The 18,884-nt window shown below is 43.4% G+C and overlaps 2 protein-coding genes across 2 annotated transcripts; one reads left to right on the top strand and one right to left on the bottom strand.

The window, feature by feature from the left end:
• Nucleotides 1-1,625: 1,625 nt before the first annotated feature.
• Nucleotides 1,626-15,109, top strand: snrnp200 (small nuclear ribonucleoprotein 200 (U5)). Its single transcript, XM_030737432.1, has 44 exons — nt 1,626-1,670; nt 1,882-2,045; nt 3,412-3,583; nt 3,787-3,979; nt 4,078-4,133; nt 4,214-4,312; nt 4,413-4,565; nt 4,655-4,754; nt 4,842-4,978; nt 5,057-5,134; nt 5,253-5,426; nt 5,514-5,651; nt 5,741-5,896; nt 5,994-6,164; nt 6,256-6,449; nt 6,592-6,715; nt 7,288-7,437; nt 7,524-7,766; nt 7,853-8,041; nt 8,139-8,336; nt 8,447-8,599; nt 8,684-8,764; nt 8,923-9,006; nt 9,223-9,329; nt 9,413-9,531; nt 9,620-9,774; nt 9,967-10,156; nt 10,251-10,424; nt 10,570-10,730; nt 10,857-11,084; nt 11,176-11,367; nt 11,474-11,652; nt 11,770-11,921; nt 12,027-12,135; nt 12,242-12,350; nt 12,444-12,633; nt 12,738-12,902; nt 13,006-13,127; nt 13,225-13,368; nt 13,480-13,656; nt 13,747-13,907; nt 14,028-14,109; nt 14,206-14,298; nt 14,379-15,109. The coding sequence occupies exons 1-44, from the start codon at nt 1,626-1,628 to the stop codon at nt 14,526-14,528; spliced, it is 6,411 nt and encodes a 2,136-aa protein (XP_030593292.1). The 3' UTR covers nt 14,529-15,109.
• A 1-nt stretch (nt 15,110) lies between these two features.
• Nucleotides 15,111-18,476, bottom strand: ciao1 (cytosolic iron-sulfur assembly component 1). Its single transcript, XM_030737433.1, has 7 exons — nt 18,048-18,476; nt 17,804-17,952; nt 17,600-17,711; nt 17,418-17,506; nt 17,125-17,326; nt 16,758-16,824; nt 15,111-15,534 (listed from the first exon to the last, which is right to left on the bottom strand). The coding sequence occupies exons 1-7, from the start codon at nt 18,184-18,186 to the stop codon at nt 15,300-15,302; spliced, it is 993 nt and encodes a 330-aa protein (XP_030593293.1). The 5' UTR covers nt 18,187-18,476; the 3' UTR covers nt 15,111-15,299.
• Between the last annotated feature and the right edge of the window lie 408 nt (nt 18,477-18,884).

Below are 18,884 nucleotides of genomic sequence, written 5' to 3'. Positions count from 1 at the left end.
GCACATAGGAATAGAGATTCACCAATTTTGGATTTATACTCATAACAATGTTTAAAAAAAGATTTGGCCAATGATTTTTTTTTAGTCCTCTGGACTCGAGGTCCAAAGAACTAATGTCATTCATTGTTGTTGTGTGCTCTGTGTGATGCGCTCTGCACTGCCTGGAAATTGCACAAAAACCATTGAGTGGGTCAGAGAGGAAAAGTTAAGCTTGGTATTCTAATTGAATATCTGGGTGTCCCACAGGGCCCCCCAAAAGGGTAAAAAGTGAATTTTCACATATTTTGCTTTACTGTCAAAAAACTGTTCAGCATTTTTTTAAAGCCCCATGATTATGGTACTTATACTGCCTTGATTATGAATGTTGTTTGATTCAGTTTGAATCGCTCTGAGGGCACACACACCCCCCTCCCCACGAATGTACCAAAAATGACCTTCTGCATTCTTTGCAATTTATTTCTTGAAAAATACACTGAGAATTTTTCTGGTAGTGATTGCAGAATGTCGAGGGATTCAATATCAACCCTTAGAGAAATTTTTGTCACCACTGATGCGTTTGTTTGTAACCCTAATGCCCCCCCCCCCCCAACAGCAAATATTGCTTTTTTTTTTTTTAACAAATACATTTATTACAAGAAAACTGTATATCTTTTCTGTGACTTTCTCATGACTGTTAATATAGTGTGTAAAAATATATTCACTGAGTTTGATTCTCTATAGCGCCCCCCGTGATCCCCAAAATGGAGTAAAATCACTGATTCTAATACATTAGTGCCAAAAATGAGCACATGAGTATCAGAACTGGACCATGGATCAATGGAAGAAGGTGGCTTGGTCTAATGAATCACATTTTCTTTTATATCATGCAGATGGCTGGATGCATGTGTGCTGGTTACCTGGGGAACACCAGGCACCAGGATGCACTGTGAGAAGAAGACAAGCCAGCGCAGGCAGTGTGATGTTTTGGGTAATGTTCTGCTGGGAAACCAGGTGAGGGCTGTTTTGGCAGCAAAATGGGACCAACACAATATTAGGCAGGTGGTCATAATGTTATACCTGATCGGTGTATGGTACAAGTACTACTGTTACTGCCTATCAGATAAAGTACTAGTGATAGTGGTAGCAGCATTATTATTAGTAGTAGTATTAACACTATATAGCTGCTGTCACAACATGTGTGAGTACTGAAGAGACAGACTATAGGAGTTTTGTGGGGAGTTTTGTTGTTCTTATGAAATCATTCAGATTTTACATTATGGAACCATCATAGACAATATAATACATAAACATGTCTGCATTTATATAAGAATAAAATATTGAAATGAAAAGAGCCCAACCTGTAGGGGTCGCTGCTTCTTTTCCTCACTGCTCCGACCTTTGACAGCGGAAGAGGAAAGTGCGGCTTGTTGTGCGCTCGTGTTAGCAGCGCTATTGTAACGTATGGGAAGCGCATTTTTCTTCTGTGAAATTCGGACATTTCGCAAATTGTCTCATGCTACAAGTGTAAGCCCAGCACCGATGTTTACAGCGTTTCTTTAAGCAGGCAGAGTGAGATTGACTCTGGATATTTACAATCAGCGAGCCGTTTCACAAAGTGCGCTAAAACCTGAAGGAAAACCAGCGCCATGGCGGATGTTACTGCTAGAAGCTTGCAGTACGAGTACAAAGCGGTAAGTGTGTTTAGTGAGAGGAAAACAAAACGTTTGCAGAGGCAAGTGGTTAATATTCTCTTAAGTTATCGGGGAAGCTTGCTTTAAGTTTACTGTGTTTAATTCATATTTTTCCTTGTTTAACCAGCCCTCCTGCTAATTAGCAGTCAGCTTAGCCTGCTGCACTGATGTACTGACTTGTTGTCACGCTGTGTTTGTATTGAACTGTTAGAACTCAAACTTGGTGCTACAAGCCGATCGTTCTCTGATCGACCGCACCCGGAGAGATGAGCCCACCGGAGAGGTGCTGTCCTTGGTCGGGAAGCTTGAGGGGACCAAGATGGGTGACAAGGCCCAGAGGACCAAACCTCAGAGGCTGGAGGAGAGACGAGAAAAGTCAGTGCAGCCAACTACATCTACTGTCCGTGTCGAGTTAAAACAATAAACAATTTGTACCGCATACGCTCACCGGCCACTTGTTAGGTTTTCCTGTTCAGCTTCTCATTAATGCGTGATGTGTAATCAGCCAGTCACATGGCAGCAACCCAATGGATTTATTCATGTAGACATGATCAAGATGACCTGCTGAAGTTCAAACTGAGCATCAGAATGAGGAGGAAAGATGTTTTAAGTGACTTTGAACGTGGCGTGGTTGTTGGTGCCAGACTGGGTGGTCTGAGTATTTCAGAAACTGCTGATCTCCTGGGATTTTCCCACATAACCATCTCTAAGGTTTACAGAGAATGTTCTGAAAGAGAGCAAATATCCAGTGAGCAGCAGTTTTCTGGGTGATAATGCCTTGTTTATTACAGAAGTCAGAGGAGAAAAGCCAGACTGCTTCAAGGTGATAGGAAGGCAACATTAACTCAAATAACCACTTGTTACAATTAAGGTATCCAAAAGAGCATCACGCATCATTTCCTGGTACACTTTGGACTCCTTGGTGCCAACTGAGCATGTTTAAACATCCCTTTATGACCACAGTGTGCCCATCTTCTGATGGCTGCTTTCAGCAGGACAAAATGACGTGTCACAAAGGTCATATTATTCTCTGAAACTGGCTTCCTAAAGAGGGCAGTGAGTTCACTGTACTCAAATAGCCTCCATAGTCACCAGATCTCAAACCAATAGTGCAGTTTTGTGGTAGAACAGGAGAGTCTCATCATGGATGTGCAGCTGACAAATCTGCAGCATGTTTCCAGCAGCTTGTTGAATCTGTGCCATGAAGAATTAAGATGATTCTGAAGGCAAAAGGGGGTTCAACGTGGTATTAGCAAGGTGTAACTAATAAAGTGGCCAGTGAGTGTATGTGGATATTCACATGTTTTCAGTTTTTTTTTTTCCACCATAGTTTACCATAATTAACTTTTATTACCTTTAAATGTATCTTTGTATCCATTTTCATTTACATCATATGTTAATTTGTGGGATATTTAACAATGTAATAATTATTTTCTAACACAGCTGGCATGACTGTTAAACACCATGCTGGTAGGTTTAAAAAAGAAACCAAATAAGTCCAGTGTTACAAATAATTTAAATTATCACATGGCAATAATGAATTTTGAAAAACTGAAAAAATAATTTGAATAAAATATTTTGATGAATCAGCTGTCAGGTTTGATGTATCAAGGTGATTCTCAGAAAAAAAGGGAAAAGCAAAAACCTGTGATGCGCTTTGGAAGATGTGTGCCACTCAAATGGACACACACTGCTCTACATTTGTTAATCTTTTTTGTTTGCTTGTTTCCTCTTTAAACAGGAGAAGAAAAAGAGATGAGGACAGACATGACATCAACAAAATGAAGGGCTTCACCCTTCTGTCTGAAGGCATTGATGAGATGGTGGGCATTGTGTACAAACCAAAAACCAAAGAAACCAGAGAAACATATGAAGTGTTACTGAGCTTCATCCACGCTGCTTTGGGCGATCAGGTCAGTGAACGCCACAACAACTGCTTTCTTTAAATATCCAGCTTCTGTTTCTGTCACATCTGGTGTGACATCCATCCGTTCTCTTCCGCTTATCCTTTGCGACCTGTCCAGGGTGTACCCTGCCTCTTGCCCTATGACAGCTGGGATAGGCTCCAGCCCCCCCCATGGTGTGACATTTCACTCATTATCTCATGTTTTTACAGCCGCGTGATATTCTCTGTGGAGCAGCTGATGAAGTTCTGGCAGTACTCAAGAATGACAAAATGAGGGACAAAGAGAGGCGACGGGAAGTAGAGCAGCTCCTTGGACCTGCTGATGACACACGTTACCACGTGTTAGTCAATCTGGGCAAAAAGATCACAGACTATGGGGGGGACAAGGACTTACAGAATATGGGTAAGCACATTCATAGTAACTATGGAATTAAAAAATGTACAGTACCCATCGGGTTTTTCCTAAAAATATTCATTATGTCTTATATCTTCTGTCCACAGATGATAACATTGATGAGACGTACGGTGTCAATGTTCAGTTTGAGTCTGACGAGGAGGTGAAGTTTGCAGCTCTTTTATAGCTGAGCACATTGATTGATGAGATGATGTCACTGACTTTTCTTGTCTTGATATATAGGAAGTTGATGAAGACCCGTACGGTGAGGTACGAGATGAACACTCTGATGAAGACAGTGAAGGGGTGGAGGCAGCTTTGGATTCCACTCTTTCAGCTAATGTAAGTTTCCATTTACGGCGTTCAGTCCATTTTCTAATATCATCTTTGTGAATTATTGCAGCTACACAGCACAGTGACTAATAAATTACCTTTCACTTAGCTTGGTGGAACGGGCGATGTGATGACAGTGAAGAAAAAAGATTTACATCCTCGAGACATCGATGCCTTTTGGCTCCAACGTCAGCTCAGCCGATTCTACGATGATGCCATTGTCTCTCAAAAAAAGGCAGATGAGGTCTTAGAAATCCTCAAGGTATGTTTGTTATGTCCCCCGTGTTTTTATGTTTGTTTCGAACAGATAATTGTCAGACTCATTGCCATCCCTCATCTGTTATTTCACAGACCGCCAGCGATGACAGAGAATGTGAGAACCAGCTGGTGTTGCTGCTGGGCTTCAACACCTTTGATTTCATTAAAATCTTGCGTCAGCATCGTCGCATGAGTAAGTCTGCCTTGTTGAGTGAAACTGTTACAGGTCTAATGCCCTTGAGAAGGTGCTGATTTCAATCTCTTCCCTCTTGGTACACAGTTCAGTATTGTACCATGCTGGCGAGTGCTCAGAGTGAGGCGGAAAAGGAGCGGATCATAGGAAAAATGGAATCTGATCAGGAGCTGTCAAAGATTCTCTACCAGCTGCAAGAGACGGAGAAGGAGGATATTATTCGAGTAAGACGTCTTGTGTGTGAGATTATGTGAACTCTTGAGGTTTAGTGTATCATGTTTTAATTTTTTTGTGTCCTTCAGGAAGAGCGATCTCGCAGGGAAAGGGTGAGAAAGTCTCGTGTCGACGACTTGGAAGCAATGGACATTGATCATGGAGAGGTATATAACACTGTTAATATAATAACTACAAATCAGACTGTCAGGAAGAGTACTTGTCAGTTTTCTTTTCGTTTGTATATTTGTGGGCACTAAAGTCTTCATCCTTTCTGTCCAACAGTCAGTGGCCCCTCGACAGTTACTAGACTTCGATGACCTGACTTTCACTCAGGGGAGCCATTTCATGGCCAACAAGCGTTGCCAGCTGCCAGACGGCTCTTTTCGCAAACAGCGCAAAGGCTATGAAGAAGTCCACGTACCTGCCCTCAAACCTAAACCCTTTTCTGATGATGAGGTTTGTTGGTTTAGTGTCATTATGGAAAAATAGTCAGCATGTAAATGTGTTCAGGTTCTACACTCAGCACTATTGTTGTGTCATCAGGTGCTTGTTGCCATTGAGAAGTTGCCCAAGTACGCCCAGGCTGGATTTGAAGGCTTCAAAACCTTAAATCGCATTCAGAGCAAGCTGTTCAAGACCACCATGGAGACAGATGAGAACCTGCTAGTGTGTGCACCAACGGTGAGCAAACTTTGTTAAAGCCAAAAGCGTTTCCGACAGTTTTCCCCAAGTGCATTTTGTCTTTATGAGCTTGTTTGTTGTGCACACAGGGAGCTGGTAAGACCAACGTTGCCCTGATGGCAATGCTGAGAGAAATTGGAAAGCACATAAACCTGGATGGAACAATTAATTTGGATGATTTCAAAATCATCTACATAGCACCCATGCGCTCACTAGTACAGGAGATGGTGGGAAGTTTTAGTAAGGTGAGTCTCGTCTCTCCTGCACAGCTTTGTTTACATACTTTACAATCCTGAGGGAGCACAAATCTGTAAGTAAAAGGTTTTTTCCTTCTTTTCCCAGCGTTTGGCAAGTTATGGCATCACAGTGTCCGAGCTGACTGGAGACCACCAGCTCTGTAAAGAGGAGATCAACGCTACTCAAATCATTGTCTGCACCCCGGAGAAATGGGACATCATCACTCGTAAAGGTGGAGAGCGTACCTACACCCAGCTAGTGCGCCTCATTATCATAGTAAGTGTTGAGAATGTGTTTTGTCATTAAAAAGAGCAAATGTGCTAATTGACTTGACTTGTAATAACGACTAATTAACTGTTGTGTTCAGGATGAAATCCATCTGCTGCACGATGACCGTGGACCTGTGCTGGAATCTCTGGTGGCGAGGACCATCCGCAATGTGGAGCTGACCCAGGAGGATGTGCGTCTGCTCGGCCTCAGCGCCACACTGCCAAATTATGAAGATGTGGCTACCTGTCTGCGTGTCGATCCTGCCAAAGGGCTCTTCTACTTTGACAACAGGTGTGTTATTTGACCAAAAACTAACAAGAATAATTGTGGGGTTTTTTGTTTTTTTTAAATCATGATTTCCATAAACAGCTGTTTGTCTGTTCTTGTTTGCTATTTTTGAATAATCTTGTGCGATCACGTACTGTTTTTCTAGTTTCCGTCCCGTGCCCCTGGAGCAGACTTATGTTGGAATCACAGAGAAGAAGGCCATCAAGCGTTTCCAGATCATGAATGAGATTGTCTATGAAAAGATAATGGAGCATGCTGGAAAGAACCAGGCGAGTCCCGTTTAACTTGTTTTTCCAAAGTGGCATAATTCAGTGACCTACACCTTCAAAATGATCTAGGTTGTGTGTGCTCAAATATGTTTTACCTTGTAGTGTTACTCAAAACTGCAAATTTTGTAAATGCTACTGACCCAATTTTAATTGTAAATTTCTTTATTTTTTTCCTTTATTTATTTATTTGCTTGTTAAGCACAAAGTGAGAGTTTTGAAAACAGGGACACAGACACCCTCCTTATAGGCTCATCTCACTCACAATGTGTACTTACCTCACTGGCCCTGCCCCTGTCATATGATCCTTTTCTGGAAGAAATCCTCAACTCCCATTCTTGGTTTCAGTTTAAGATGAAGGAAAGAGTCATTGTTCAAAAAAAATATCTAGAGGAAGTAAATGTCCAGGCTTCCATAGATGACCCTGCAGGTTTCTGCCCTCTGTCACCCTCCTCTGTGGCTCCCACAGTAGGCCAGCCACTTTAGAATGTAACTTGTAACATCAGTGTTATTGCTCTAAAACATCTACAACCGTGTGTTACCAAATCTGAAAGCATTACTTTTTCCCCCAACAGGTGCTAGTGTTCGTCCATTCCAGGAAGGAGACAGGAAAGACCGCCAGGGCCATAAGGGACATGTGCCTAGAGAAGGACACTCTGGGTCTTTTCCTCAGAGAGGGTTCTGCATCTACTGAAGTGTTAAGAACTGAGGCGGAGCAGTGCAAGGTGAGCTAAAGTCATTAACCTGAAACATTTTTTAAAAACTGTGTTAAATCCTTGAGCCGAGTACTAAATTTAACTTCCGTATGCAGAACCTGGAGCTGAAGGATTTGCTCCCTTACGGCTTTGCAATTCACCACGCTGGTATGACCAGAGTAGACCGTACGCTGGTGGAGGATTTGTTCGCTGATCGACACATCCAGGTTCTGGTGTCTACAGCTACTTTGGCTTGGGGTGTCAATCTGCCGGCACATACTGTCATCATCAAAGGAACCCAAGTGTACAGCCCAGAGAAAGGCAGATGGACTGAACTGGGGGCTCTGGATATTTTACAGGTCAGTCAGTCCCTGATTGTTACTAAACTACATTGTCTGCTTGAGTTTGTAGCCTCACTATTTATCAAAAATGTGTTTGATTGCAGATGCTTGGTCGAGCTGGCCGTCCTCAGTATGACACTAAAGGAGAGGGAATTCTGATCACATCTCACGGAGAGCTGCAGTATTATCTGTCCCTGCTAAACCAGCAGCTGCCCATTGAGAGTCAGATGGTGGGCAAGCTGTCTGACATGCTCAATGCAGAGATAGTACTGGGAAATGTGCAGACTGTAAAGGTTAGTGACCCAAATGTACATGCTGTTATTAAAGGTAGAAGGATCGAATTTCCCATTCCTGTTAAATTTTAATTGAATTTCTTTAATTTATCATCAGGATGCTGTGAACTGGCTTGGCTACACCTACCTGTATGTGCGCATGCTTCGCAACCCTACCCTGTATGGTGTTTCTCATGATGACCGGAGTTCAGACCCCCTGCTGGAGAGGCGTAGGATGGACTTGGTGCACACAGCAGCCAGCGTCCTGGACAAGAACAGCCTCGTCAAATATGACAAGAGGACCGGCACCTTTCAGGTATCCACGTCTCAGCTGACTGTCGTATTCTTTAAATTGATGGAGAGTCGATGTACTGATTAAAAGCTTAACTTTTTTTTCTTTCTTTTTTTTTGCCTTTTCACTTAAAGGTTACAGACCTGGGTCGCATTGCCAGTCACTTCTACATTACCCATGACTCAATTCAAACCTACAACCAGCTGCTGAAACCCACCCTCAGTGAGATCGAACTCTTCCGAGTGTTTTCACTTTCCTCCGAGTTCAGGAACATCACAGTGAGAGAGGTATGCTGACCCCACACAGCCAGGATGGTTTAAATATAATCTTAAATAAATAATTGGAAAGTAAAATACAGCTTTATCTTTTAGGAGGAGAAACTGGAGCTTCAGAAGTTACTGGAAAGAGTTCCTATCCCTGTGAAAGAAAGCATTGAGGAACCCAGTGCGAAGGTAAACACAACTAGTGATGGTGTTTATTTCAGTTTCCAGTTAAAGGCACAACGTGTCTTTTTTTAATTTTATTTTATTTCTTTTTAAGGGAAATATTACTTGTCTTTTGGAATGATTTGTAAATAATACTTCCTGCACTTTCTGTGTTCTCATTTCAGATCAACGTGCTGCTTCAGGCATACATCTCTCAACTGAAACTTGAAGGCTTTGCTCTCATGGCCGACATGGTGTATGTTACACAGGTACAGAAAGGTGTACTTGCACTATTGATTTACTTTTGGATGTTTTCTTACATCTTTTTTTTTTTTTTAAATAGTTGTTTCATTTTACCTTGAAGGAAAAGCCCCTAACTTGATGTAATTCATAGAAATTTCCTTGTATGCAGTCAATTTTGGTTTTCTGTAAATGGAAAACTGTAACATAAGTTATAGTTTATTGTATCATTTTTATTCCTGCAGAGTGCTGGGCGGTTAATGCGAGCCATATTTGAGATTGTACTAAACAGAGGCTGGGCTCAGCTCACAGACAAGACCTTGAATCTCTGCAAGATGATTGACAAGCGAATGTAAGTCCTTGCTTCACTCTTGGATTAACACTGGCGTTGCTTGGTTGAGGCAGCAGGCAACTGATAATCTGTATTCTGCACAGGTGGCAGTCAATGTCTCCTCTGCGTCAGTTCAAGAAGCTACCAGAGGAAGTGATCAAGAAGATCGAGAAGAAAAACTTCCCATTTGAGCGACTCTACGACCTCAACCACAATGAGATTGGTGAGTTTCCTTCTTCTGCCTTATGGTCTCTGAATTTCCTCCTTAGCCTAAAGAGTAATTCAAAACCTGTTGCACATTTGATTTCTAGGTGAACTGATCCGAATGCCAAAGATGGGGAAGACCATTCACAAGTATGTCCACCAGTTCCCCAAACTGGACTTGGCTGTCCATGTGCAGCCCATCACTCGCTCCACACTCAAAGTAGAGCTCACCGTCACACCTGATTTCCAGTGGGATGACAAGGTCAGTAGTTAGATCCTTAATGTGCTGCTAATCAGACAGTTATTCCCCCTATCATTGTCTTAGGGGGTAATCAGGGTTTTGGTCCCAGTTTGTTGACTTCAGCCCTACTCCCAGAAAAAAAAAATCAGCCTAGAGAAGACACTGAACTGTCTTTTTCTTGTACTCCTGACATACTTTCGTTTTCCTCTTTAGATTCATGGATCATCTGAGGCTTTCTGGATCCTGGTTGAGGACGTGGACAGTGAGGTCATCCTCCACCACGAATACTTCCTCCTCAAAGCCAAGTACGCCCAGGACGAGCACCTTGTGACTTTCTTTGTCCCAGTGTTTGAGCCTCTTCCACCACAGTACTTCATTCGTGTGGTCTCAGACCGCTGGCTCTGTAAGTATTTTGATTAACATGTGTTACAGATACATATAATCATGTAAGCATTTTAAGTAACTGTTGTGTTTTATGTTTGTTTGTTTTCCTCCAGCCTGTGAGACTCAGCTCCCAGTATCCTTCCGTCACCTTATCCTACCGGAGAAGTACCCCCCACCCACTGAGCTGCTGGACCTGCAGCCTCTGCCTGTCACTGCCCTCAGGAACTCCGCCTTTGAGGCTCTCTACCAGAACAAGTTCCCTTTCTTCAACCCTATTCAGACACAAGGTACGGGCTACATACTGCACTCCTTAATACATTTCCATCATCATTTAAAAGGTGCCTTCCTTGTGGAATTTTCCTCTTTTAGTTAACATTTCTCAGGCTTTCTCAAAATTTTCTTCACTCAGTTGTTTTACTTTAATTCCCACAGTCTTCAATGCCGTTTACAACAGTGATGATAACGTGTTTGTGGGCGCTCCCACGGGCAGTGGAAAGACCATCTGTGCTGAGTTTGCCATTCTGAGAATGCTGCTGCACAATGCAGAAGGTCGCTGTGTCTACATCACCCCAATGGAAGCACTGGCTGAGCAGGTCTGAATTAAATGGAAGTTAGGAGTGTCCTTATCAAAACTAGCATTGTTTTCCTTCCACTGTAATTGAATCAGATCTAAACATTTCTGTATACCCGTCATGAGCATCGTTATCCTCGTCTCTCAGGTGTTTATTGACTGGCACCAGAAGTTCCAGGACATCCTGAACAAGAAGGTGGTGCTGCTGACAGGAGAGACGAGCACAGATCTGAAGCTCCTGGGAAAAGGTGACATCATTATCAGTACCCCTGATAAATGGGACATCCTGTCTCGTCGCTGGAAGCAGAGGAAGAACGTCCAGAACGTCAGCCTTTTCATTGTGGATGAGACGCACCTTATCGGAGGAGAAAATGGAGTAAGAACACAGTTCTACTTGCACCTGCTTTTCAGCAGTTTTTTTCATGTAATGCTGCAGTGTATTAAGAGCCTTTGTTTCTTTTAATTAGCCTGTGTTGGAGGTCATCTGCTCCAGGATGAGATACATCTCCTCTCAGATTGAGCGTCCCATCCGTATCGTGGCTCTCAGCTCATCTTTGTCCAACGCCAAAGATGTGGCCCACTGGCTGGGTTGCAGCACCACAGCCACATTCAACTTCCACCCCAATGTCAGACCCGTACCTCTGGAGCTCCACATCCAGGTCTGTAAACAGCAGTTCAAGTCAATAAAAATAGTGCTGACAGCCAAGAAAGCATGACTTCCTGTCAGGTTTCTGATTTGCTGTCAACCTTTTCTTGTTTCACAAGGGTTTCAATGTGAGTCACACTCAGACTCGTCTGCTGTCCATGGCAAAGCCAGTTTATCACGCCATCATGAAGCACTCTCCCTCCAAGCCAGCCGTGGTCTTCGTCCCATCCCGCAGGCAGACTCGCCTCACAGCCATCGACATCCTCACTTTCTGTGCTGCTGATGTGGTTCCTCAGAGGTCAGTCACCACAGCAAGATTCACATCCTGTAGATTAAGGAACAAACTGATACATGGAAATGATGCTAGTGTTGCATCTTCACACTGTGGTCAAAGAGTAAATGTCTGTCTCTGCAGGTTCTTGCATTGCAGTGAGAAAGACCTGGCTCCATTCCTGGAGAAAATAAACGATTCGACTCTGAAAGAGACTCTGGCCAACGGCGTGGGATACTTGCATGAGGGCCTCTCTGCAACTGAACGCAAAATAGTGGAACAGCTCTTCAACTCAGGTATGACTCACTTCTGTTGCACTTTGTGCTTGATAGGTAGGTGGTTTAAAACAGAAAAAAAAATTATTTTTTTTTCCCCTCTCTTGTGGCGTTCTCCTTTGGCAGGTGCCGTTCAGGTTGTGGTGTCCTCTCGTTCACTGTGCTGGGGCATCAGCATCTCAGCACACCTCGTCATTGTCATGGACACCCAGTACTACAATGGCAAAATTCATGCGTAAGGCATCCACTGTTTATATTGTGGTTTTTTTTGTTTGTTTGTTTGTTTTTTAAAGTACTTAATATGTACTCTGCTGGTGATATTTCATGTTTTCTTCTATCAGATATGTGGACTATCCCATATATGACGTCCTCCAGATGGTGGGCAAGGCAAACAGACCCATGCTGGATGATGAGGGGCGCTGTGTAATCATGTGTCAGGGCTCTAAGAAGGTAAAAATACATCTGTTGCTCCTGTCTTGTTGAAAACAGAGACTGTACAACAGTCAACAAAACAAACTGTTTTTGTTTGTTTTTTCTTGATAGGATTTCTTCAAGAAATTCCTGTACGAGCCACTGCCGGTGGAGTCTCACTTGGATCACTGTCTCCACGACCACTTCAATGCCGAGATCGTCACCAAAACAATCGAGAACAAGCAGGACGCCGTGGACTACCTGACATGGACATTCCTCTACCGCCGTATGACCCAGAACCCCAACTACTACAACCTGCAAGGTGAGTGCCATCCTTTAAAGAGGAGAACAGACTGTACTCTGGATGCTGGGAGCAATTTGCAGATGTTGAGCATTTATGTGGTGTTGCTTCTGTCGTCCTGTCAGGCATGTCACATCGCCACCTGTCCGACCACCTGTCCGAGCTGGTGGAGAACACTTTACACGACCTGGAGCAGTCCAAATGCATCAGCATCGAGGATGAGATGGATGTGGCACCGCTCAATTTGGGCATGATTGCTGCCTACTATTACATCAACTACACCACCATCGGTTTGTGCCAACACTTCCCTGTTTTTAATGTTTGTGTGGTAGATCCTTCATGTATGTGTTTAATTCACACCTAACTGTGCTGCTTTGCTCTTGTGTTGTACAGAGCTGTTCAGCATGTCCCTGAATGCCAAGACAAAGATTCGTGGCTTAATTGAGATCATCTCCAATGCTGCTGAGTATAAAAACATTCCCATTAGACACCACGAGGATGCACTGCTCCGACAGGTAAACAAACTAACAAGACTCAGAGAGCAGCGTTAACATGTCTGCAAGAAGACAGCAAGATGAACTAACACATTTTTATGTACTTTGTGAATTTCAGCTTGCACAGAAAGTGCCCCACAAGCTGAATAACCCCAAGTTCAATGACCCCCACGTGAAGACTAACCTGCTGTTGCAAGCACATCTCTCCAGGATGCAGCTGAGTGCTGAGCTCCAGTCAGACACGGAGGAGATCCTCAGCAAGGTTCAGATTTTTTTTTTTTTTTTTTTTTTAAGCCTAATAGTTCTGTTTTTGGATTTTATTCATGTATATTTAATAAATGTGTTTTTTTTTTGTTTTGTTTTGTTTTTTTAGGCTATCCGACTGATTCAGGCTTGCGTCGATGTGCTGTCCAGTAACGGCTGGCTGAGTCCTGCGCTGGCTGCTATGGAGTTGGCTCAGATGGTGACTCAGGCCATGTGGTCCAAGGATTCGTACCTCAAACAGCTGCCATTCTTCACTTCAGAACACATCAAGCGCTGCACCGATAAGGTAAAATGACATAGTGTTGACTAGCACTAAATTGTACACTAATCTCATGCAGATTGAAAGTGACCGTGCTTCCTTTGCTGTTTTCATAAGGGAGTGGAGAGTATCTTTGACATAATGGAAATGGAGGATGAAGACAGAACTGCACTGCTGCAGCTCTCGGATGCCCAGATGGCCGATGTGGCTCGCTTCTGTAACCGCTACCCCAACATTGAGCTGTCATACGAAGTGGCGGACAAGGACAGTGTCAAGAGGTATGTGTGTGCGGTCTGTCAGCAGCACTGTTTGCTGTGGTTCCAGGGGGTGGGGTGGGGGTGCATTTTAAAATTTCACAGGTGGATTGAAAATTGATCTCTTTCCATATTTATTCACAGTGGCAGTCCAGTTCTGGTTCAGGTTCAGCTGGAGAGAGAGGAGGAGGTAACCGGTCCTGTCATTGCACCTCTTTTCCCCCAGGTAAGTTCTTTTCAAGTGTCTCCATAGTGTGTATATAGCTTCTTAAATTTTTTATCTAATAACTGAGTCTTGTGGAAATATTTTTCACCATTATAGAAACGTGAGGAGGGCTGGTGGGTGGTGATCGGAGACCCCAAGTCTAACAGCCTCATCTCTATCAAACGGCTGACTCTTCAGCAGAAAGCAAAGGTCAGTGAGTCATCTATTATAACCAGAAATGTTCTTTAAACCACCAGGTGCCTCACTAAGTTCATGTCCCTCCACTGCAGGTCAAACTGGACTTTGTTGCCCCAGCGATGGGCATCCACAACTACACCCTGTACTTCATGAGCGACGCATACATGGGCTGTGACCAGGAGTACAAGTTCAGTGTGGATGTGAAGGAGGCTGATAGTGATGGAGACAGTGATTCAGACTAATCAGTGACGTGATTACTGCGTTCTCTGGCATTTCTCCGATAGATCGGGATCAGTAATTTTTTTTTTTTTTTTTTGCTGTAGATATCTAACCTGATTCACATTTCTTTACTTTGACTGTGAGTCTGTCATTATCATCTGTGCTCTTGTGAAAATAATTAGTTTTATCATATTCTGTTATTTCTCAGTTAAGTCCCCTGAATGATGTGTGTCAGTCCAGGAATATAGTGTACAGGATCGGTTTGCCATTAATATAAGCCCACATGTAGTACAGATACATGGCTACCCAAGCCCCAGTCTGGGTGTTCAGAGGAAGAAGTATAACACTTGGTACTATTGTTAATCTACTATTGTGGATTAAAGAACAACTTGTGAAACAGGTGTGCTTGAAATCTGCAGTCAAACCAGAGGGGGTGTTTAAACACAACCGAAAACTGTCCGTTTATATTTTGGATTCCGATTGTTTTATTATGAAATTTAATCCTTGGACTGGTTGAAGCGTTTTACTATGATGTGATGTCAAAAATTGTTTTGCAATAAAAAGGAGAAGAGACATTTTTCAATCTGTTTAATCGTTAAACACGTTACTTCTATTCTCAGTGGCACTGCTATTCAAAAAGCACATAAGCGGTAATCTCAGCATGGAAACATGAGAGCTGATGTCAAGCAGAATCCTGACAGGCTGTCAGATTAGCTAGAAAATAATGACCTGCGGTGAACAGAAAACCCTCAAAAGTTCCCAGTGTAAATCTAAACTAGGCGCACCAGTTATATTCATTTGTCTTCTTGGAACCTCCAAATGGCGATCTCTCCGTTATCGCTGCATGAAGCCAGGAGTCCCGCCTCCTTTGGGTGCCATGACACACAGTTAACATCTTGGCTGTGAGCTTTGTTCACCTGAGCAGCCAGCGAAAACACCGGCTCATCCGGATTGGTCGTCTCATCATCCTTGAAAACTCGCACTGCATCGTCACCACAGGCGGTTGCCAAAGCACCAGTCAGCCGACACCTGGATAAACATTTAGGTTGTGAGATCTAACGATGTGTGCACATCTGGAGACCTCACTGCTTTAGTACATTGGGGGAAATAATTATTTGATCCCCTGCTGAATTTCTTAAGTTTGCTCACAAAGAAATGGACAGTCTAATTTTTATTGTAGTTCTATTTTAATGGAAAGAGATAATCCATCCATTTTCTTCCACTTATCCTTTTCAGGGCTGGAGCTTATCCCAACTGTTTGGGTTGTACCCTGACTCTCGCCCTAACAGGTCAGCAGCCTGTCACAGGGCTAACACAGAAAGACAGACAACCATTCACACTCACATCTATCAGCAATTTAGAATCACCAATTAACCGTGCTGGTAGCACAGTGGTGTGGTGGTTAGCACTGTTTCTTCACAGCAAGAAGGTCCTAGGGTAGAGTCCACCTTGGCCGGGACCTTTCTGTGTGGCGTTTGCATGTTCTCCCTGTGTCTGCTGGCACTCTGGTTACCTCCCACAGTCCAAAGACATGGGGTTAGTGGGGGAAAGTGACAGTATCATCCAAAAATCCAGAGGAAAAAAGGAAAAAGTGCTGCAAGATTTTGCTCCTGCATGGAACTCCAGACTGAGGGCGATTTTATATTTCTTCCATTTCTGAATAACTGCACTAACAGTTGTCACCTTCTCACCAAGCTTCTTGCTGACAGTCTTGTAGTCCATTCCAGCCTTTTGCAGGCCTACAGTTCCTGAGGTCTTTTGACAGCTCTCTGATCTTGGCCATGGTGGTGGAAAGTATCTGTAATTGATTGACTGTAAAAATGTGTGCCACATGGACACACAACCGATCTGTGGGAACCAGAATTCTGGATTGTAGGGGATCAAATACTTATTTCACTATTTTTGGTTGATATGTCTCTCTCTCTCTCTCTATTAAAATGAAACTACCATACAAATTAGAGACTTCATTTCTTTGCAAGTGAGCAATCAGCAGGGGATCAAATAATTATTTCCTCCACTATATTTCTGGTGGTACATTAAAATCCACCTTGCTTTCACATAATTCCCGCACACAGAGCGCCACATAGTCCTCAACCATATTCCATCATTATTATATAAAAGTAACAAGTTTTGTAACTGTTATAGCACCCCCCTCCAAAAAAAAAAAAAAAATCATCACAAGATATTCTTAATGACCCACTGAAACAAAAGTACAAACAGGTCAGCATACATTACATGAAAAAGAGTCTTACCAAGAAACATCATACACCGTTCGTCCATGGTACCCAGACAGAGTGCAGATGCACTTCCATGACAAATCTTTTAACAGAACAGAAAAAAATATGTATTATTGTCAATATTTTTTATTACAATCTACTTTTGGCTGCTCTGTTATTCACAAGGGGCCCCCACAGTGGGTAGCTACATTGTTTGATTTGGCAGAGTTTTTAAATGTGGATGCCCTTCCTGACACAACCCCAGAGAGATCTGCACTTCCTCCAGGGATCACACTGGGGATTTTTGACTTGTTAGGCTAAAGTGTAAACCACTACACTATGGAGCCACTTGACCATTGTAATTTATGACATAAATAATTATGCTTAACACAAATGGACTCACCCTGTCCACTTTCAGCTGGATACTCTTTCCAGATCCTCACGGTACGGTCATCGCTGCACGAGGCCAGCCTCTGTCCAGTCGCATCAAAACACAAACTCCACACTGTGGACGTGTGTCCCTGCAAGGTGGCCCGGCACTCCCAGTCATCATCCTCTTCTTTGTAAAGACAAATGTTGTTGTCGTAGCTGGCTGAAGCCAGGAGCTGTACAAAGACATGGTGAGTGCAGCTTAAGTAGTGCTGCAACAGCAGATGGAGAAAAACATTTAGGTGGACAGAGCCAAATGAGACCTACTTCCTGGGTCGGGTGCCACACAACATGTTTGACATCTTGCGTGTGTGAGTTCACAACTGTAACACATTCGTACTCGTCTTCTTCATCCACTGCGAAACACAAGGAAAGAAGGACAGGTTTAGAAACAGGCAGCAGTACAGATCAATCAATGCAATTTTTGCTTCTGAGGTTGCGACACAAACCTTCCCAAACCCAGACGCTCTTATCTCGGCTGCATGTGGCTAGAAGATTCCCTGAAGGGGCCCACGCCACGCATTTGACCTCGTTTTCGTGTCCTTCCAGCACAGTCAAACTCTAGAAGACAACAAAATAAATAAGTCTGCAAAGATGCAGCATTTCTAAAAAGATGCCAAATAACAGACTGAACAGGAAACATCTCATCTGACCTCAAAGTCATCGTTCTTCTTTTTCCAGATGCAAGTGGTTGCATCAAAGCTGGCAGAGGCCAGATAATTCCCACAGGGAGACCAGGCCACTTTCCTCACGGTGCGCTGGTGTCCATCCTGGAGCACGCTCTTACAAATCCAAGAGTCACCTGAGAAACAAAAGCCAAGTAAGGGTGCAATAATGCCATTTTTGTTGTGTAACCGTGACTGCGAGCAGCTGTGATTCCGTTAGTGGATAGCTCACCTTCTCGCCCCCATATCCGGATGGCTTTGTCGCCCCCACATGAGGCCAGCAGCGCCCCGTTCGGGCTCCAGCTAACGAACCAGCACCGGGAGTCCGGATGTGCGTTCAGCCTCTGAACCAGGGACAGAGCCTCCTTCATGGCCGAGCTGGAGAATTACTTCCGAGTAGCTGTCACTGACAGTTAACCGAGAAACGGGACAGGAAGCGGCCTGACGCACCGAAACACGCAGAGAGCAGCAGCGCTATGGCCCTAAACCACAGTCAGCTGTCAACATCAAGAGAAATGGGTAGAAATTAATCCGGACCTGCACTGCACTGCACAGCCTCTGATCTGCACCAAGGAACGAAGTACAAAAGTTCATAACAGCATCCGTAAAGTAAACGCCGCCATCTTTGCTTATCGAGCGCCCGCGCTGCATTGTGGGTTAAAGTTTCACCGCTTTTTTTAATTTTTCCCTCAAGAAAAAAAATTTTTTTTAATTTTAATTTTTACGTTTTTTTACTCAAGAAAAAAAATCCCGTAAAAATTAAAATTACGGCTCCTCGCAGACATGTTTCGCTTAAAAATAATGTGTGTGTTGATTTAATTTGTTCATACACTTCATTATCTTTTACTTCTTCTTTTTCTTCTTTCGGCTGCTCCCTTTAGAGGTCGCCACAACAAACAGTGGTGGATGGAGGAGCTACAAAGTTCTCTTTTCTTCATGTTGCTGATCAGGTGGTTGATGAAGGACCTCCAGCTGTTTCCCAGTAAATGTTTAATGGTGGTTACAGGAAAAAGTGCTGCTGCTTCGGTACAGGATGGGGTTTCCCTTCATTATCAAATGATCGTAGTGC

The sequence above is a fragment of the Archocentrus centrarchus genome, chromosome 9 (assembly GCF_007364275.1).
Source record: "Archocentrus centrarchus isolate MPI-CPG fArcCen1 chromosome 9, fArcCen1, whole genome shotgun sequence".
Lineage (NCBI taxonomy): Eukaryota > Metazoa > Chordata > Actinopteri > Cichliformes > Cichlidae > Archocentrus > Archocentrus centrarchus.
The sequence above is the reverse complement of the archived record's forward strand: the minus strand, read 5'-3'. Positions and strand labels throughout refer to the sequence as shown.